Genomic DNA, 21,595 nt, shown 5'->3' on the forward strand with positions numbered 1-21,595 from the left:
ATACAACATATTTCAGTTTATATGGCTTTGTAAGACAGTACAACGTTTTTAAGCACTTTTTGTTTTCTGGCGCATGATATATATTTTATTTATACACACGCACAGGCACATTTTAAAAATATTAAATCCGATGTAGGAGTAGGTTCACTAGAAGGTAGTTAATTTTAATATTACTAATATTACAGCTGGTCTGTAGTTTATTTAAATAACTCGTTATCAGGTAACATTTAAAATGATATCCTTCTATGGCGTTCTTTGTGACGCGTCGACTCGACTTTGAAGAACTACATCTCCCGACAGCATCGTCGCGTTGTGATGACGTCGACAAGAACCTTCAGTAAGCTTGCAAAACAGTTGCGTCAGAAGCTCGCGCAGCACCGTACCGAAATTGTTTCTTGTCAGGAAAGGTGAACACAACCGCTACCCGCATCTCCGTAAGTCACCTTAATCTATCGTCTCAACGATATTATAGGGAATAAGTAATTTAAGTTAGCTGTTACTTAATGTATTCAGACCATGACTTATCAATAAAGTGTGACTAATATGCTGTTTGAGTCTACGTGGTTATGTCACGGAAGTGAACGTCGTTGTGTTCCATTATCATTATAATCCCGAGAGGTTTGTGTCCCCCCCCCTTCTCTTTTTTTTTTATGTTCACCTGCTAGAGTGACACACGTACGAGACCATGTTTGTGGCAAGGCTAGCATGCCTGAGGAGCCTCCCCCCGCTGGCCGCCGGACTCCGTCCCGGGCTAGCGCACGGCTCCGCCGCCCTCAACCTGAGGCCACGTCCGAGCGTGTTCACGCCGCGGCAGGTACCGACGAGGACGGCACGTCGTTTGTCGTGGGAAGCCGGAAGTACACGTTGTCATGTTAGCATCACAACAGCTAGCATTTGAGCAATAATTCAATTCGATTTCAAATACATAGCGCCAAATCACAACACAAGTTGTCTCCGGGAATTTTACACATGGAAGCAGGTCGAAAACCACACGCCACACTCATTAAAAGCCCAGCTGAACCCCACACGAGCAAGCATTAAGTGACTAAGGCAAGGCTTGAGACTCGGGAGAGGCGACCCTCTCTGCTCTTAAGAGAATTGAAACGAAGAGAGACGAAGAAAGTTAGAGAGAGGTGCCGTTTTTGGCACGGGAACTTCCAATTACTGGGACGGGGAAGACGGGAGATCAGAACTGAGAGCCAAGAACACGCAGTACTACAACTGTTTGGCAGTTCAATCGTAATCGCACTAGGGTGGGAAACGACCAGCGAATCGGCGATGGAAAATGGAGATCATTACACGTACAGAAGCTTTTAGTCATCCTTGTTTTTGTTTTTGTCAGGGTTTTTCCTCAAAAGCCCGATTTGGTTTCCGCCGGGCGAGGACGACCAGAGACCAACTAAAGGAGGCAGCTTTCGAGCCAGCCACAGGCACTGCTTTAAAAAGTAAGTTCGTCAAGTGACGTCGGAGTTTAAAACACAATTCCAAAAGAATATTATGGAGAAATAATACAGTAATGGAAAATGTGATTTTGTTTCAGTTGACAGCATGGGAAGAATGATTCTAGCTGGAGGTGCTGCAGTGGGACTGGGAGCTTTATGCTACTACGGCATGGGAATGTCCAACGACATCGGTGCCATTGAGAAAGCAGTGTGAGTAAATGGTCAACGCACTCCTTTCCTTCCTTCAAGTTAATCTATAAAGTGTATACCTACTTTCGGCCCTACCCTGTGTGTAATTTAAAAAAAAAAATTGTTTCAACAAATTGTTTTTTTGCGCAGGATCTGGCCTCAGTATGTGAAAGACCGGATCCACTCCACTTACATGTACTTTGCGGGCAGCGTCGGCCTGACGGCTCTGTCGGCGGTCGCCGTGAGTCGAACCCCGGCGCTCATGGGCCTGATGATGGGAGGCTCCTGGATGGTGAGGATCACTGCAGAGGGAATTAACAAGATCAATTTGCGTCATGGAGCCTCTTTTTTTTTCCAATTCTAGGCTATCGGCGCTACCTTTGCAGCCATGATCGGCGCCGGCATGCTGGTCCGGTCCATCTCGTACGAGAACAGCCCCGTGCCCAAGCACCTGGCCTGGATGCTGCATGCAGGCACGTGCTGTCGACACTAGAGGGCAGCCCTGTAGAGTCTTAGGCAGTGTTGTGACCTTTTTTACAAATCTTACAAAAAGTATATGTCCTGAAATAATGATTCTTTATTATATTTTCATATATATGTGCAAACCCATATGTACAGGTGTGATGGGCGCTGTCGTGGCCCCCCTCACACTCCTGGGTGGACCTTTGATGATGAGGGCTGCCTGGTACACGGCGGGCATCGTGGGTGGGCTGTCCACGGTGGCCATGTGCGCCCCCAGCGAGAAGTTCCTCAACATGGGCGGACCCCTGGCCGTCGGCTTAGGGGTGGTCTTTGCCTCCTCCATTGGTGAGCGCCCACAAGCACGCACTTCAAATGAACGCCCGAACTCGGAAGATGATGTCCAACCTCTTCTGCAGGGTCCATGTTCCTGCCACCCACGTCGGCGTTTGGGGCCGGCTTGTACTCGGTGGCCGTCTACGGCGGCCTGGTCCTCTTCAGCATGTTCTTGCTCTATGACACTCAGAAAGTCATCAAGAGGGCCGAGACGCAGCCATTCTACGGCGTGCAAAAATACGACCCCATTAACGCGTAAGTCCAGGCCAAATGATGAAAAAGGCTATTTTGGGTTCATCGACCTTACTTAATGCTCATTTGGCTAATGACATTTATTAGTCTAATGCAGCAGAATTTTAGAGCCATGGCACATCTTATGCATTAGAAAAATCTCATGGTGCACCACCAAACAAAAATGTCACAAAAATTGTATACAGTTGTCTCGAGATAGAAGTGATCTGACTTAAGAGTTTCTCAACATATGAGCAGGGATTTGGATGTTTTTTTGTTTTGTTTTTTGCCTTTACTTGTGAGCGTAATCCTCACACAGTACATGAGCGCTGAATGGTTGCAGTGAACTCAACTCTCTTGACGACAAGGATTCAAGCTGTGTTTTGCCACTCCCAGTTGAAATACACTGTCAAACTGAACATCAAACAAAAACAATTACATGCGTATTTAAAACAAACAGCTTAATACTAACAAGCAATGCAAAACTGGTTTGACATGCTAACGGATACTTGAAAAGAAACTTTCCCTTTGCTTAACTCTGAAAAAACAAACAAGAGCAACACATGAAGACATGATATTCAGTCATAGATTCTTTGTCCTCTACAAAAAAGACTACTATTACAGAATCTCACTGAGTCCCTTATAGTAGCAGTAGCAGAAGTCTATTCTTCATTTGTGTGTGCATCATCATCATCTTTTCCTTTCGGCTTGTCCCATTAGGGGTCGCCACAGCGCGTCATCCTCTTCCATTTAAGCCCATCTCCTGCATCCTCCTCTCGAACACCAACTGCCCTCATGTCTTCCCTCACGACAGCCATCAACCTTCTCTTTGGTCTTCCTTTAGCTCTCTTGCCTGGCAGCTCCATCCTCATCACCCTTCTACCAATATACTCACCATTTCTCCTCTGTACGTGTTCAAACCATCGAAGTCTGCTCCCTCTAACTTTGTCTCCAAAACATCGAACCTTGGCTGTCCCTCTGATGAGCTCATTTCTAATTTTATCCAACCTGGTCACTCCGAGAGCGAACCTCAACATCTTCATTTCTGCTACACTCTCTTCAGTGCCGCTGTCTCTAATCCGCACGTGGCCAAGGCAGGCACACTCGAAGGAGCGGCACAATGTATTGGATTGCAGCATTAAATCATGATGAACAAACGGATGATTTATTTATATTACTCTTAAAATTTGAAATACGAGTCTTGTGAGTAACGAGTATGGTCAAGGCACCACTGTATACTTAACCAGAGATAATTTGTCTAAATTTACTCTTAAATTTACTTTTTACTTATAACTTCATTTTTTAAATGAAAATAAGCAAGCATTTATTTACGAAAATATGCAAATTGGAAAACTAAAATTTCACTGTACTGTGTATTTAAGTCAACTTTTTTATTTATTTATTTTTTAAATCAAGGCTGTCACTTGCAGGAACAGTCATACCAACTGTGCCTATTTTTTTTGTTTTGTTTTTTAGGTGTCTGGGGATTTACATGGACACACTGAACATCTTCACCAGGCTGGTGATGATCCTGGCAAATGGCGGCGGCAGAAGGAAGTGAACAACTATTTTTTTTTTTTTTTTTTTTTTTCTTCATCTTCCACAGAGCTGAACGGTGTCATGACTTAGCAGCAAACAACAAGGTGTTATGCTCTTACAGTATAGCGACCAATCTCTCAACACAAGCACTTCACATGATAAAGAATACTTGGTGATAAGAAAAATCTTAAAGTTCAGAGATCTCACTCTTATGGTAAAAGTGTGTATTTATTTTCTGCCTGTCATTTGTCGTTGATCTACAGTTCAGATTTATTGTTAAATACCTGCATTACATAAACTAGAATACACTTCTGTCTGCGTTTGTTTCTGTGGCTACAGTGTTACTTTAATAATGTAATTGTGTAATAAATAACTCAGAATAATGACATATGTCCTCATTTAGACTTTTAAAGTAAGGTCAATTTGTGTTCCAGGTTTAAACTGTCACCATCACAAAGCCTTTATTAGCCGTAAGTAACATTTTAACATCCCTAACATGTCAAAGAGAACTTACCCATGGCATAATAAAACAAAAATAGAGTAAAACTACTCACCCTATGAAGGCACATAGCAGACGAGTGCAGAAGCAGGTGGTGTTTGCAGTGCAATACTGTCACCTAGTGGTAGATTTGAATATTTATGTTATATATTATTGTAAAAATGCTTATATGGGAGCAATAGAAATTACAAACATAATAATCTTTAAAAAATGCATAAACATGTTAATACTGAATTTTCGCTATGCTGTGTATTTTGGGACTTTTATGCAGGTAGGAGAGTTAGTGTGTCCATTCAAGCAGTGTTTCATTTAGTTTTACACATTTTGTTCATTTCTCAATTCTATAAATTTTAATTGGTACATCTAACCAACGTGAATTGTTAAAAAAAATAAAATAAATCATTCCTTGTATTTAAAGACGATTTGAACATTTTTTTTTTAAATAAAAAATTGTGAAAAGTTTTTTTTTTTTTTTATTTTTTTTTTTAATTCATTTTTGGGGTCATAAAGTTAACTCAAAGGATTGGCCTTATTAACATAAATGTACATCTGAGGGTCCAGAAAGGTGGCCCCCTTTGCCACAACAAACGCAGTGTGTAGTGCAGCAGCAGATGACAAAAGCTTAAAGCGCGCACTAATCCTCTTGTCCACCATCTGGTTGCTCCTCTCAAATTAAAGCCTCCCAACCAAACCAAGGGCACTGCCGCACTCACAGCAGATGCTGACAACTGGAGGCAAGCGTACGGCACAGGTGCCTGCATGTGGTTGCCACGTTTGACATCATTTTCATGTTGATGTCGCCACGTTACACGAGTCAGAATCAGAATCATCTTTATTTGCCAAGTATGTCCAACAAACACACAAGGGATTTGTCTCTGGTAAGTAACTATGTATGACCCATAACCCCTCATTTAAACCTACTTATATACAGTATATTGTTAATAACAAAAAATATTTCATTGTTTGTTTGTTTTTAACTTTTTGAATCATATTTAAATGAAATATGGCAGTCATTTTACTTTTTCAAAATATGGAAACTGGAAGTTGTTTAAATAATTAAAAATAAAATATTAATAATTGAATACTATGACAACATATTTTCATATAAAATATATAAAAATGAAATACAATAATAAAGTTAAGAAAAAATCCAATATGTAATCAAAATGATTAATAAAAAACCAAAAATATATAAAATCTATTTATACTATTTTAGCATTTATATATATTTTTATATGTATATATAAATAATATAGATATATATCTGATCACACACAAAAGGAATATTCCCTTTGCTTAACTCTGAAAAAATAAACATAATAGAAATAATAGTAACTATTTATATAATAGTAACTATCAAAACAGTGTATAAAATGTTCAATGTACACGGTTATGAATTCTTTTCCAGGTGTGTAATGCAATTTTTTCAAACACAAAACTCTGATGCACTGTTTCTAACGTAAAACGGACTGGGCCGGCTGCAGGCATTCTGATTGGCTGACATCATCGAGCGTCAAACGCTACTTTTATTCCACACTTGCTGCATTAGACCTATTTAACATGTTAACAGGGTGCAAGAACTGCACGCACATCCAACATTTGTATGCAAATGAGACCCGTTAAATGTAACTTAATACAATTTCAGTTAATGTCACATATTTTTCTCCGATCATATCTGCCAGTTATTTTTGGGCTGCAGCCCCTGCTTTTAGATTTTCTTTTTGTCTGCTTCTGATTCATGGCTATGAGGGATTAGTTATCAGTTTTCCCTATGCTGACACACTTTGTGCTAAGAAGGCTCAGCTCAAATGGAAAAAGAAAATAAACAGTGCAAAAGCTTTGTTGCAAAACTTTTGCATCTTTAGGCAGCGGGCGGATAAAGGAGGCTGGGAGCAAAGTGACCGTTGGATGGCAGCTAAAGCGCATCAGCGTGATTCAAGAGCTGCCAAGAGAGCAGCGTGAGGCTTGTAGGCCACTGGGTCCGATGACGACTAGTGACTCATAGCTTTGTTAAGACCATGTGCAACCGTTTCCCCGCAGTAGAAAAATCTCACGGCACACCACCAAACAAACAAAAAGTCACAAAATGTATAAATACTGAACTAATGATGAGCTTGTCTCAGTTCACTCACAAATTGACTTCGTGTCAAATCTGGTTAGTTGAGCACAAAGCTATTATTCTGTTCTATGAATGGCAACACGTGGATACATAATAATGGTACCTTCTGCCATCTAGTGCAAGAGCAGTGAATTGTTCTGCCTGTCACGATAAGGTATATCACAGGCATACATAGATGAGCAACCATCCTTCCATTTTTTAAAAGCTGGGGACACCCTGGACTGGTTTCCAGTCAATGTCAGGGCACACAGAGATTAACAATGGAATGGTCACTAGTCAATGACAGTGCACTTACAGTGGATATACAAAGTCTAAATACTGTAAAATGTAATTGGTTAATTCTGAAGACAGCTACCTGTGCAGCTATCGGCGGGTGTGCACACTTATGCAACCACATTATTTCAGTTGCTTATTTTTACTTCCTCGCTACTAAAGATATTTTAGAGATACCCTAGATATAGTTCAGTTGTATTTAACTTTTAAGTTGTATACATTTGCATTTAATCTTTAAGAATTGTTTGTTATTAACTTGTCTAAAAAGCGTGTTTTAAGTTTAAAGCATGTGGGGGGGGGAAAAAAAAAAACATGGTCTCTCTATATTGTGGATTTTCAGCTATCGCGGGTGTGTCTGGAATGTATCCCCCGCAATAAACGACATTTCGGGCAGAGTAAGAGAAGTGTCATTCGCTTTGCCTTGTCACACACACGTAAAGGCGCCAACGCTCTTCCAGGAGGAATCCGTGGCACGGCGGCAGCGTAGTCGGAAGATGTCTGCGGAGGGAAGGGATGCGTCACTGGATTAGCGCCTTGTGAGTCCCAGCCTCTTCTTCCCTCCCTGCGCTGCCAGGAGAAGGTCACACAGCTCGCCGCCTGACCGTCCGCCGCACCTCCAAACCCGGGAAAGCTTCCACATGAGCCAGCCGGGCCTCGCTGCCCCGCCAGGATGAAGATAGAGAAGAAAACGTCGGTTTTCACGTTTGTCCTCCTTCTGCACTTCAGCTCGGGTAAGGTTTGTTTTCTTTGTGCGTGTTTGTGTGTGGATAAGACTTCTTAGGCGGTTAATCCCCTCCAGCGATGGGCCATCCTAAGTGCGGCACTCTTCACGCTGTGTAATTTGTGCTTAAATATATTTTGATTGCATTCTAATTCAATTTGAAGCATCATTTCACCTTAATGAATCGTTGCAATTTTCTTTCTCACGCTTGCTTTCTTCTGTCTTGTTTCCAGCAAGTAAGTTATTGTTGGAAGCAAAATCAAAGCAAAAGATTATTGGTGTATCTTGTTGCTAATTATATGCTCATTTGGTTTCTGATAAAGGACAATCCGACTATGCTCCATATTTCTACGACAATGGACCCAGCAGCACAAATGGGAATATGGCTTTGTTCAGCATCTCTGAGGACACACCAGTCGGTATGAGCTAAATTGTCTGCTCGATTTATTTATTTTTAAATTCAACTTCAGTGTTGTTTTAATATGTACAATGCCGTATTGAAGCTGCAGCTAATCGAATTAAATGATATCTTTTGGATTGTGACAAGGGGGGGGTGGCACGGTGGACGACTGGTTAGCACATCTGCCTCACACTTCTGAGGACCTGGGTTCAAATCCGTCCTGGCCTTTGTGGAGTTTGCATGTTCTCCCCGTGCCTGCGTGGGTTTTCTCCGGGTACTCCGGTTTCCTCCCACATCCCAAAAACATGCGTGTTAGGTTAATTGAAGACTCTAAATTGCCCGTAGGTGTGAATGTGAATAGTTGTTTCTATGTACCCTGCGATTGGCTGGCGCCCAGTTCAGGGTGTACCTCGTCTCTCGCCCAGAGTCAGCTGGGCTAGGCTCCAGCACGCCCACGACCCTAGTGAGGATTAGCGGTACAGAAAATCAACGTGATGAAAGTCGAGTCAAAGTCGATTCATTGATGAAGTCATTGATATTTTTTCAGCACAGGACAGTGGTACCCAACATTTTTTGCACCACGGACCAGTTTCACGTAAAGACATTTTTTTTTACAGACCGGCAGAGAAACAAATAAAAACAAAAGAAAATACAGCTCACCATTACGCTGATCTGCGCAGATTTCTAAAGACCGTGCCTCCTCGTTGTCTGGTTATTTCGCTGCTCCGCAGTGCGTTGGGAGTTCAGTGATGACGGCAGATGTGCGAGTCGAAATTCCTCTGTAAATGGGCCGATTGGAAGATGAGAAGCGAAAAAAGTGTGATTACCGATTAGTCGACTTCAAGCTATAAATAGCAATGCGGAGTAGTCGACTACTCAGTTCAATTTGAGTGAGAATGGTTGTGTGTTTATGTGCCCCGTGATTGACTTTAACCCGCATCTCATGTGGGATAGGCGCCAGCTCACCCATGACCCTAAAGAGGATAAACGATAAAGAAAATGGGTGGTTGGATGGCTTGTGATTTTTTCTTCAGAGGGAAACCATGTGCTCATTTGACCCACTAATCAAAAGGGGTCATTTCCAGTTACCATTTTGGCAAGAAATGTGGTTTTACATTCAATGATTCCCATCCAGGAACGCAGATATACATCCTCAACGGTACCGATCCCGAGGGAGATCCCATTCGATACGGTCTGACATTCCAAATGGGCTCCAAAGAGTATTTTAGAGTTGATCCCAAGTCGGGAAATGTGACCCTCGTTCTGGAGCTGGACCGAGAGGTGAGGCCTTAGGTGACATCCTCAGCTCTCGGGAAGTGTGTGTCAAATTGGCAAATTGTATTCTTTTTGTTCTAGAAACAAGATGAGATTTCTGCACTTGTTAGCATTACAGACGGACGTAATAAAGTAAGCAACGGGAGTTTACGAGCCGCTGGAAGCCAACAGTTTTTAGTAGAGTCCTGTGTTTGGTTTTCAGGTGGATGAAAATGTAAGAGTGTTTGTCACTGACGCCAACGACGAACCTCCTGAATTTCAAAACCTGCCTTTTATCGTCAATATCCCTGAGGTAGGGTGCGGAGACTATTTCGTAGCGTTCGTAAAGAACATTCGCCGGGGTACTTCCAGGTGGCAGAAAAGTGAGTGACTGCCGTAGACCTGAACTGAAACCTCATGTAACATTGTCTTTTCGACTGACACGCTTCACATTCGAACTACGACGGTAGAAAAGGCTCAAATCATCCTGCAAGCCATTTACCCTGCTTTCTCAATCGCTCTGCCTTGGTCAAATGACATAAAAGGGGTTGTATACAAGTGGAAAGTTCCATCTTCTGCCACCCCGAAGTACGTCTGACGTCATGGTGAAAAGGTCTATTAAAAAAAAAAAGGAACTTTGATAGTCTTGTTTTGCTCTTCGACAGGATGCCGTGGCGGGGAGCAGCATATACCGAGTCCAGGCGTGGGATAAAGATATGGGCTCAGGAGGCAGCGTCTCCTATTCCCTGCAGGTGAACCGCCAGCTTTCAGTGTTGTGCACATGATGCGTTGTTGTGAAGCTGTTACATTTAAGCCCCCGACTTGATGATATTAAGTGTGAAGTGGGATTTATTTTTGCATTCGAATTTAAAGAAATTCAAAGCTCCTTTTGCAGTGGCAGATGAGAACAGAATATTGAAAACTATTTTGAAAGGGTTTTGTCTTGCTCTGATTGCTGGTACATTCTTCTGTTTGAACTTGGATTTCGATTTTTTTTATTTCTTTTTTCCTCTGTTGCGGCTTCCGGGAGCAGGACAGGGTTAGAGTTAGATTTTCCGGTCTCCAGTTCCCCCAGAGCAGCTCGCAAGGTTTTCTCCTCCCAGTTGGACATGTGTGGAACACCTCGCCAGGGAGGTTGATAGAATTCTGTCAAAGTCCCCCACGATCCTGCACAGGCTCAGCTCAATAGAGAATGAATGGATGGATGGATGGATGGATGGATGGATGGATGGATGGATGGGTTCTATCAATCCTGTAAGGGTTCTCAAACATTTCGGGTCTAGGGACCCCTTACAGGATTACATTTTTCCAAGGACCCGCTCATAATCCTAACGCCAATTTAACATAACCATGTGTACCCTAAATGCCATAGGATTTAAAAAGTTGCCTGTATTTTCGAGAAACAAGTCAGTAAAACTGAAATTACGGTTAATACATTTTTGGGGGAAAGAGAAAACGCTATGAAAATGTCACTTTAAACGACGTATTTTGTTGGGCTAAGAAGTTGTATTCCTTTGAGAATTTTTAGATGAAGTTGTAAAATTCTACTAATAAAGTCAAAGTTCAAGGAGGGAAGTGGTATTTTAACTGAATTAAAGACTAGTCTTATTCTTTTAATATTACACTTTTCACTCTGGAAAAAACGCTTTATGTTAAAAAAAATAGAACGATATTCTTAAAAATGTGTAATTTGTTCTCGAAGATTCTATTGTAATAGGCTTTTTGTTTTACAAAAAAAACCCAACTATTTATGCATAGATGTCAGATACATCACAATCATATCAGCGCTTCTAATTGGCACCAGAGCTAAGGTAGAGAGGAGTAATTGGTTTGTTTTTTGGGCATGCTGATTCCCATATGGAGGGGACCCTAATTTGAGAATCACTGTTTTACACCCTCCAAGAATTGTCACCTTTATGTGGGAGAGAAATGAAATTACGGTCCCATGTGCTTACAGGTTGCTGTGATATTAGGGACATAGCAGGGTCAATGGGAATGCTGTAGGATGAGTAGGAACCTACCTAGGAGACCACTGGAGGTTTGGTTCTACTTTCTATATAATTTGGCTGGAACATATTCAAAGCTTCTATTGTGAAGGGACCTCTTCTTCAGACCAATCGTGTCTATGATTGCAACAATCTGAGAAGCCACTACCATGCATGTTCCACATTAGCTCAGGTCTTCTCGAAAATTCTCGTTTGAGTTAGATAAGAATGTGACTATTCAAAGAAGACTTGTGTCTAAAGTTATTTGATGGTACACTTGAAGGCGAGGCCAGGAAATGAAGTCTGGATAGAGGTGCATTGAGTCGAGAGGGTTTTTGCAAAAAAAAAAAAAAAAAAACATGTCAAACCTTTTGACTGGCAGCCAGAATCCCAGCAATCGGATCATGATCGTAAGATATCAGTTCCACATACAAACCTCTCAGAAAGTTGTGGTTTTTGGCTTTGACGGAACACGGTTTGAAAAAGGATCTCAAACATGTGAAAAAGAGCCACTGCTGTGGTGAGCCAGGGATCTGGGTTCATCCGGTTGATAAGAATGTTGGTCCATCTGACCATCAAGGTTGGTTAAGAGTTGTGTCCAAAATTGGATGGAGGTCTCTGGGAATGTCACTGGGTGGCCCTGGTGGAGTGGGGATCGTATGTGGATGGAGAAGACGCCTTCAGGGGCTCCGCATGGCCTGGTTCTAGATACTGCGGTAAATGTAAAAATCCGTGATTCTGGCTCCTTTTAGTGGTATGAAAAAGAATCACTGACAAAACACAGTTTAGTTGTATTCAGCTTTTAAGTTAATCTTGAAGAACAGAACCACTGGTAAAGATGATAATTTAGTCTTTGCAGTTTCTCAGATATCCTTGGTTTCAAAGCATGAAAAGCAGTTCCCATCTAAAATGTTTCAAAATGACCAGCTGATATCACAGGGCTGCCGTTTTGATGGGAATACCAGCCCCCCCCCCCCCCCCCCCCCAAAAAAAAGCCATTTGAGTGATGGAATAGCGTGTCGAGAGAAAAGATTAATCTCATACCGAACGAGCCGTCTGGAAATGTGTTACTTGAGTGGATTAAATTTTAATTACATTTTGACCAATGCATTGAAAGCTTAATAAAGGCTTATGTTCGGACAGTTCCAGAAAGTCAACAAAGTGAGCGACAAATGTCTGTCCATGTTGTTGCTGATCAAAGTAACCAGAATACCAACCCCTTGTGTGACATCATCAGCCGATGCCGTTCGCCAAGTTCACCATCGACGCCCACAGCGGGATCCTGAGAGTGAAACCGGGCGAGAGGCTGGACTACGAGACCACGCCCACGCACTTTGTGACAGTGGTCGCCAAGGTGAGAGATCTTTATATTCAAAGTCTTAGGCAATCAACAAGTTTAGTTGGGGCTCAACTTTCAGCACTCATTCGTATAACAGCTGTTGAATTCACTTTGTCATGAACCACCACTAGGTTATTCTAATTAGTCTTAAGGAGGATTGCAAAGCCATCTAAACCACAAGCCTGATCCAGTTCTAGTAATCGAGGCTCAGTTTTGCACATTTGTTGATTGATTGTGAACAAAACATTGTAGAGAGGGGCTGGCAAAGTGTTCTTAAATGTCATGACACATCCCATCGCACAGGCAGCACAGATTGGTTAGCACATCTGCCTCACAGTTCTTCCTCCCACATTCCAATAAGATACTTCTTAGGTTAACTGAAGGGTCTAAATTGTCCATCGGTGTGAATCTGAGCTTGTTTGTGTATATGTGCCCTGCAAGTGACTGGCAACTAGTCCTAGGCCTCTCGCCCAAAGCCAGTTGGGATAAGCTCCAGCTCATAGAAACGGAAACTCTCATCACGCTTGTGCCCGTTTTCCTCAGGACGGCGGAGGGAAATACAAGGGCAAACACCAGGTTTTGAACTCCACAGCCCCCATCACAGTCAATGTCCTTGATGCCCAAGACATGCCTCCATCTTTCGTAGGAACGCCTTACTTTGGCTACATCTACGAAGTCTCCGTTCCTGTAAGTTGTCCACACCATCCCATAATAATGCACGTAGTTTGATCCTGCCTTTGTCATTTAGGGCTCAGAGATATTCACAGTGTACGCCAGGGACGGAGACCAAGGCAATCCCAGCCCCATTTATTATTCCATCATTGACGGTAAGAGCAAGTCACTGCCATCATGCACTGGGATTACTCGAGACCCGTGGGGCGCAAAGTATGTTTCGCCACAACAAAACTAGAATGTCTCTTACAGGAAGTGATGGTGTCTTCGACATCAACAGTACCAGTGGATGCATCACCTTGACAACACAACCCTCCCTGCTCAAAAACGAACTCTACGAGATTAAAGTCAAGGTAGTGCCTCTACCTTTAACACCTTTTTGCACAGTAGCACGGTGAACAAGTGGTTAGCATTTGTGTGCCGAAGGTTTGGGGTTCGAATCTGGGCTCTGGCCTTTCTGTGTGGAGTTTGCACGGACTGACTCCCCGAGCTACCGTACGGATGGATGGACCTTTTGTCTCTTACAGATGAGTTGACCCATGATGTAATTTTCCCAACCAGGCATCTGAGGTGGGAGCGGACGATCTGCTGCAGGACTACGACATTGCCGTGGTGATGGTGCGAGTGGTGGATCTCAACAACCACCCGCCCACCTTTTACGGCGAGAACGGACCACAAAGCAAGTTCGAAGTCACCATGTACGAGCACCCTCCTTCCGGGGAGATCTTGCGCGGATTCAAGATCACCGTCAACGATTCTGATCAGGTACGTTCAAACCTTACTGGCCTCTTATTGCTTTTGATTTTGATAAAAAGGTTGAAAAAGGTTAAAAAGGGAAATCATGTTTACATGCAGTCCCATATAGTCCCTATACCTGTGTTCCTCTGCTTTTTTTTAGCAACTGAGTGATTTTCAGCAATTCAAACGATTGTTCCAGTATACTTGCTTACTGCAATTCCCTCAACAGCCACACTTTCATCCATTTGTTGAATGCCAGGAGAACAATAAAACACAAACTCAGAACTTACTCAGGCAGAAGCTGCTGTCAACCACAGTCCACACCCAGACACTCGCACACAGAATTGCCGAACCCACACGCCACCCACAAGCTACACAGACATGACAATTTTCTGCAAAATAAGATAAAATGTAACATTTCAATTTAAAATACTGGTTTCAATAAAAATATATTTGATAAAAATCCTTGAATACTTGTTTTTTATATATATCATTCTTTCAATATTTCATTTGCAGGGAGCAAACGCCAAGTTCAAACTGAGGCTGGTGGGGCCGAATCGAGTTCTTAGAGTGGTCCCACAGACGGTTCTGAATGAGGCCCAAGTGACCATCATCGTGGAGGACACATCTGGCATCGACTACGAGAAGGGACCAACCCTTTCGTTTAAGGTCAGGAGCTTATTGTGGAATCAGTTCTTTTTTTTTACCCAGCTCCCATGTTTTGGTCAGTATAGTCATACACCGTTGTCAATCAATAACATTCATTAATATGATTATAGCTGTTGGCAGTGGAGCTCGACACTCCTGAGCGCTTCAGTGCAACGGCGGACATCGTGATCAACCTCCTGGACACGAACGACAACACTCCCAAATTCACGTCGGAGTATTACATAGCCAGGGTCGCCGAGAACTCGCCCGGGGGCACCAGTGTTTCCACTGTTGCAGTGAGTCGCCTTCTCTGCTGGTCTAAGCACTATCTGAAGCACTAACCTACATTTACAGAATAAGTTTGAATATTTGTTCCCTGAAATTGTATTCATTTATTCCCAACTGTACTCTATCTCATATATATATATCTTTTCTTCATTTGAACTTTTTGTCCGGTTTCTTCCTCCAGGCGAACGATCCCGATTCAGGACCCTGGGGTGAAGTCAAATACACCATTTATGGATCAGGATCAGATCTGTAAGTAAACGCGAGATTAAATGTTTCAACCCTGCTTCAACACGTGTGTTGACTTCCTGAATGTGGAGCTCCTGATCCAAAATGAGCTTTCCAAGCAGCAAAGAGAACAGAAAACTGGTTTATTCGGCCACAACACTACACAAACAGCCTCGCCCTTAAGATGGCTGCAAGATGCCGGCTCATCTCCTAATTGGATTGGAGGGTTAAAAATAGTCGGCGGGGGCCCATCTCGTGTCGGAAGAGCCAATTAACGAGCATGGTGGCAGCTGGAGCCCGAGACGTGGCGGCGAGGAGAGGAAAGCGCGCGTGGCGAAAGGAAAGTGCAAATTTATGCTCGTGTGCAGGCGGCCACCTGAGTTAATTGTGTGAAAGTTATCAGTTTGCAAGAAACTTGTGAGTTATCACAGTGAATAAAATGGCAGTAATTCTGGGGTTGAAACACATACTCCACCACCACAGATACAACGGTGTCGTTGCTGTCTGATAAGAAGCATGGAGAGTGAACATATTTGCAATTCACCATTTGCAGATTTTATTTTATTTTATTTTTTTTTGGGGGGGGGGGCCCATTATTCGCTGAAGTCTAATTTAAAAATAGAAAATTATTATTTCTGTCAATATTTGCATATTTTATAAAGATTTGTTATTCATGCCAACACTACAAGAGAAGTCGTCATGTTAATTTACGTATTTTTATGGAAACTTGGGACTAAGCTTTCACACAAAATCGAAATTTCTAGCCGATTAAAACATAACTGTTTGATATTATGGAGGTTTTCCATCCACCCGTCGACGGGCCTCATCTCCACGCAGTCGTGGACCACGCTGGATGCGGAGGTGCGCTCCAAGTTCAACTTCTACGTGAAGGCGGAGGACTCGGAGGGAAAATACAGCCTGGCCGAGGTCTTTGTCACCGTGCTGGACATGAACGACCACTCGCCCGAATTTGACAACCCGCTGCTGGAGAAGACCATGGTCATCGGAAGCCCAGTCAAAGTGGAGGTGTGAAAAGGTCTTTAGTATCACATTCTGGGTTTGTAAGAGGTCTAAAACCGCTACGCTCGCAGGCAGTGGACGACGATGCAGAGTCCCCCAACAACGTGGTGGAATACTGCATCATGACGGCAGATCCCGACAACGCGTTCGACATCGACGCCGAGACGGGCGAGATCCAGCTGAAGCCGTACATCAAGTCCATGGAGATCGTGCACAACATCACCGTGCAGAAGGACTGCAAGTGGTCACTGGTGGTGCAGGCGCGAGACCAAGGCTCTCCGTCTTTCAGCACCACCGCCGTGGTCAACATCGACATCACCGAGGAGGTAAGACCTTCGTACCTTGCGGCTCGAACTGACCTTTGCTGTAGATTTGCCGCGTTTATAAATTGTTGCCTCGCTACGCTGCAACTCATTCAGCAACATTTAGACTTTAAATACAATGTACAGTGAACTCTCACTATTCGTGGGGGTTAGGGACCAAACCCCGATGCGAAAAAGGAAAATTTGCGAGTGAAGGATATCCCCCCAAAAATGTTTCTTATTGCCTACATAAAGAGTTCAAATTCTTTATACCCCAAACTCTCTTTTGGCTTAAACACTATCAGACGCACGGACTTAACTTTACGGCCAAAAATGCTTGTTCCATTAAAACTTTTAATTTAGCGTTTCTTTTGGCTGCACTGCTTCCAGTATGTGTAGTGTACGTGGAGGTCAGATTTTTTTTGTCCAATCAGATTTCGACCTGTATGTGTTGCCATGTGAATCTAACCTGCCCAGGGCCTTCAGAATCAATAGTGTAGCAGTGGCAGTTATTTTAAAGCTTATAAATACTATAACATCTAACATGTCTGCTAATTTCACAGCATTAGCATTAAGCGAGGGCACTTTCCGTAAGTGACAAAGCTTGAAGCAATTTAAATTCTATTAGCAATGGGGCTCTTTTGACCAGTCAGGTTTTTTAAAAATTTGTCTTCACAATAACGTCAACATTTTTCTGTCCTCAGGTTGGTTAGTGAGAGCAAAACTTGAAACTCATTTTCCAACCTTTCCCTTAAAAATACATGGCTTCCAGATGATTTGATTTGGAAATTATGCATCGGACGTGTGAGGAGGCTGGCATGGATTTTGTCACTTTGCAACCCTTTCCTATGAGCCATGTTATTACTTTTTTTGACTCATTGATACATAGAGTACATGGAACATTTGTGAATGGTGACTCGTGAATTGCCAGGGGTTCACTGTATGACATTTCATGTTTCCATTCATTCAGACCCAAGTGTATGTGCTCACCTGTGTTTTTATTGCGTCACTCAGCATGTTGATGATTGCTTGTTTCTGGTCTTGTTGTGTGTTGTGCATCGTGCTTTCCAGATCAAGGGACGCGTTGTTTCGTACTTCCTGGGCCTCAGCAAGCGGCCGCTGACAGTTTTCGCAATTTGTTTCAGCCTTGTCATCACCCTCATTTTTCTAACCGTCTGCATATCCACAATCCTGTACTGTAGCGCAGTGAAAAAGTCCAGAATCAACCCAGAGAGTAACTATATCAAAGTGGTCCGCAGACCCAAGTGAGGGAAGGGATACCTCCATGTCACGTTGTGTTTGTCTCTTGGCTAGGTTTGTCAAAGAGTACAAGAGCATGTTAAAAAGATCTTCTGTTTTTCTATACCGCTCATCCTCATTAGGTTCGCGGCTGAACAGGAACATATACCAGCCGACTTCAGGCGAGAGGCGGGGTAAACCACGGGCTGGTCGGCAGCCAATCGCAGGGCACATGAGGAGGAAAAAAAAAAAAAACATTCATACTCGCGTTCACACTGTGGGACAATTTAGAGTCTTCAGTTAGTCTAACGTGAAATGTGGGTCATCGTGGGGGTTTTCCACACCAAGACAGCAAGGCCCTCTTAAGCGGTCACACCAGGCCGAAGTCCCGGGTCCACATGCTAGCAGTCAAGTTGGACTTCTTTCCCCCCTCCCTTCTTTTCCCCTCCTGGCGCTTGCACCTTTCTCACCGTGACGTGCGCACACTCACGGCTGACAACGAGGCACTCTAAAGGGGCCACGCCAGTGAACTACCTGAAGGAAAAATGCATTTCGAAGTGTATAGCTAGCGAGCTAACTGCAAGCCTATATGGCCACAATTCAGTCCTAAATAGTTCTCAGTTTTTGTACTTTTCAGCAATTGCCTTCACAAACATGTACAGTATTTTGTATTTCGAAACAAATCTCCGAATTTACTTCATAGGGTCTTTAAATATAACTAAAACAAAATAGCTAGTTGGAGAAACAATGTATTGTTTTCTTTGTTGTTTTTATAAATCATGTCACATGGCCAAAATTTGTGGGGGACAATTGTTTGTGCCACTAAGCAAAGTTCAAAAAACCAAAAAGAATTATGTAGCTACCACGCACACTGTCAGTACCTTGGCAACAAGGGGATGACATAAACCTGTGCCGTGTCACAGCACTGAATGGACCACAGCGTTAGCGTGGGCTTTGTGCAAATTCCATTCCGACTAAATTGCAACCCTTTTTTTTATTATTATTATTTTTTTTTTTTTATATAACCACCACAGAACAAATCTGTTGCCAAAGCCACAAACATTTAACCTTTTCCTTTTGGACGCGCTCATTTCTTCAAGTTTTTTTTTTTTTTTTTTTACACAAACATGCTCTTGTACTCCGATTGGCTCTTGTGACGTGTCGTCCCTCATCAGCTACATGCCAAAGTCAAATCCACCAAGCTCAACGCACTGCCAGACGCACTCCCAAACACTTGTGCAGTGTGTAGCATGCAGGGGTGTCGAACTCTCAAATTGTTGTTCAGGGGCAACATACAGTCTAACTTTTTGTCAAGTGGGCCGGGCCAGTAAAATCATAGCAAAATTTATATAAATAAAAAGTTTTCCCCTTTGGTTTATTGCAAAAACAACACCAGTACATTAGGAATATTTATATTTAATGAACTAAAGATTTGCAGTAGTTTATCATCTATATGTTTACAACAGAACTGATCACAGTCATCGTGTATAAAGGCACAAAACTAAGTATTTTGAGCTGAAATATCTCGGATTGCACTGTAAAATTAGATGAACATACAAAGATGATTTTCACTCCATTTTCTACACGAGCATACATTTTCTCACAATTCTCACGCCCCACCTCGTCATGTATTTTGGCACTTTCCAATTCAGATTGAAGCCCCTCGAGGGCTTGTTTGGCACGTGGGTCTTATGTTTGACACCCCTGGTATAAAGAAAACAGTGCCTGTAGTGTGTAGCGTAGTTGTTGTTTGGGCTTCTTCTGCCAGTGCTTTCCTCATCCATTGATCACGCTTACACGCTTGAAATGACGCTTGGATGATTCCACTTCTATTTGTGCTCTTTTGCAGACTCCTCTCAAGGGGCCTATGGCGGCCTTTTTAATGAAAAGTAGGGACAATCCAATGAAAGCTATAGGAATGCTTACTTTGATTATTAGCCTGTTGGTAGGAGCGACCGTTCTCATCTCCACGGCCATGTACATGCGCAACGCCAAGTCGCAAAACAGGGTGACGCCAGCACGCCGCGTCATCAGGAGGCCACCCAGGCACCGGCAGCCCTGGGCCTTCCACATGCCCGCGTTCAAATTTGGCAACCCCTCTGAGCAGTTCTTCATGGAGGATCCGCAGGGGAGCCCCAAGCAGGAGGCCAGCACCCCAAGAACAAGGCCACCGCCGCCACCCTGCGCCCCGTGTCTGCCCCCGCCGGCCCCGGCCACCATCAGACCCCACGAATGGTCTCGCGTTGTCCCGACTGTATCGGGCGCCTTGGCCTCCAAAAGCTCAAAGAAAGGGACATCGGGTCGTCGCAAGGAGGGCAACATGAGCTCAGCACTGGTTTCCGAGTTGAAAATGAGGCTGGAGCAGAAAATTATCGAAAACAATCAAGGTTACTATTAACCAGAGGTGGAAAAGTTCAAACCTCCCCTTTTTCCCCTCAAAAAAAAAAAAATCCTTAGACAGCAATAGTTAAATTGCCACAGTGTACACAGTCTCATTACAATCAAAATAATAATAATAATGATTACGGAATCAATTGATGAGATATGGGAATTAGATTCGTGCTATGTACTCAGTGGGTATCAATGTTTTTAAATCACATTGCATTTGTGTATTTCAAGTGCCCCGTTGATGAACCACATAAGGTTCTGCACCAGATTAATTCCAGTCAGACAGAAAAGACTTTCAGACACCCTTATTATTATTTCAGTTAAGTATCATTATTGTGGGAAAATAACACACAATTACTATTATTGAAATGTACAGTATGTGGACAAATGAAGGCCTCCATTCTAATTATTTAAATACACTCTGCAGTGGAGGAAAAACCCCGGCCACTATATCAGCAAATACGCTAATTAGGACCTTCCCAATAATTAATATTATATTTGCAGTCTCTCCTTTAAATTACATGGTCAAAAAGCAAAAAAAAAAAAAATAATCATCATTTAAAAAATAAAATTTAAAAAAATCTCAGCTTGTGATGAAGTGCTACTTAAAACTGGACACTGTTCTCACAAAAAGGTCATTTATTTGTATTTTTGCAGCAGCTTTTTTTTTTTACCTTTTTTTTAACACATTGAAATTAGTTTACCATAGTATGTCAGAGATGTTCTTTAGCGTGAGCTAAATTCTCGCGGGAACACGCTGAAAGCTTGCTCTTTTTGTCCGATTACCATGTGCCACGGTAGCGTCACACTGTAACGCAAGGTAGCTTTCATGTAGTTGTATGGCGACACACGCTTTTGTAAGATTTGATTTTTCAACATATGTTCAATACAGTGTTCTGAGTGTCTGGATATATCAAGTCTCAAGCTCGTAACTGCGTACAAAATAACGCGTGCTCAACGTGTATCTAAACTGCATGCCTGTTTCCGGTTGTAGTTACTCCGAAGAAATAGAATCAACATCAAAATATATCGGTTTTCATGCACATTTGTGTTTCTCATCAATGCCTTCAAATGGAGGCAACTTCTGTCATGTGATCATTGTACATTGTTATAATAGCTCAAATCTGACTTTGTAAAATACGTGGAGATATACGATAGTAACTATAAAAGACACTGCCTGGTCTTTGGATGTGACATATTTGTACTGTCTTTGTATTGTCTTGATTTTGAATAAATATTCAACATAACAGGGCATGTGCTGCATTTGTGTGTGTGTGTGCGTGCGTGTG

General features: G+C 42.7%; 2 protein-coding genes across 4 annotated transcripts; both read left to right on the top strand.

The window, feature by feature from the left end:
* Positions 1 to 287: 287 nt before the first annotated feature.
* Positions 288 to 4,582, top strand: ghitm (growth hormone inducible transmembrane protein). Its single transcript, XM_061756025.1, has 9 exons — positions 288 to 434; positions 666 to 814; positions 1,343 to 1,445; positions 1,541 to 1,652; positions 1,782 to 1,923; positions 1,996 to 2,104; positions 2,250 to 2,438; positions 2,510 to 2,681; positions 4,134 to 4,582. Exons 2-9 carry the CDS (start codon positions 686 to 688, stop codon positions 4,216 to 4,218), a joined length of 1,041 nt encoding a protein of 346 aa, XP_061612009.1. The 5' UTR covers positions 288 to 434; positions 666 to 685; the 3' UTR covers positions 4,219 to 4,582.
* A 2,946-nt stretch (positions 4,583 to 7,528) lies between these two features.
* Positions 7,529 to 21,553, top strand: LOC133469494 (cadherin-related family member 1). 3 transcript variants are annotated; one of them, XM_061756653.1, is made up of 17 exons: positions 7,529 to 7,818; positions 8,132 to 8,227; positions 9,344 to 9,489; positions 9,565 to 9,615; positions 9,686 to 9,775; positions 10,128 to 10,214; positions 12,685 to 12,801; positions 13,330 to 13,473; positions 13,535 to 13,613; positions 13,711 to 13,811; positions 14,020 to 14,223; positions 14,713 to 14,865; positions 14,976 to 15,140; positions 15,314 to 15,381; positions 16,155 to 16,383; positions 16,449 to 16,703; positions 17,751 to 19,910. In XM_061756653.1, exons 1-17 carry the CDS (start codon positions 7,758 to 7,760, stop codon positions 17,946 to 17,948), a joined length of 2,244 nt encoding a protein of 747 aa, XP_061612637.1. In that variant the 5' UTR covers positions 7,529 to 7,757; the 3' UTR covers positions 17,949 to 19,910. The 3 variants fall into 3 exon arrangements, with proteins under 3 accessions (XP_061612637.1, XP_061612636.1, XP_061612638.1); XM_061756652.1 differs by having other exon boundaries at positions 7,533 to 7,818; positions 19,768 to 21,553; XM_061756654.1 differs by lacking the exons at positions 7,529 to 7,818; positions 9,344 to 9,489; positions 9,565 to 9,615; positions 9,686 to 9,775 and having other exon boundaries at positions 8,138 to 8,227; positions 19,768 to 21,553.
* Positions 21,554 to 21,595: the final 42 nt, after the last annotated feature.

The sequence above is a fragment of the Phyllopteryx taeniolatus genome, chromosome 19, assembly GCF_024500385.1.
Source record: "Phyllopteryx taeniolatus isolate TA_2022b chromosome 19, UOR_Ptae_1.2, whole genome shotgun sequence".
NCBI classification, from domain to species: domain Eukaryota; kingdom Metazoa; phylum Chordata; class Actinopteri; order Syngnathiformes; family Syngnathidae; genus Phyllopteryx; species Phyllopteryx taeniolatus.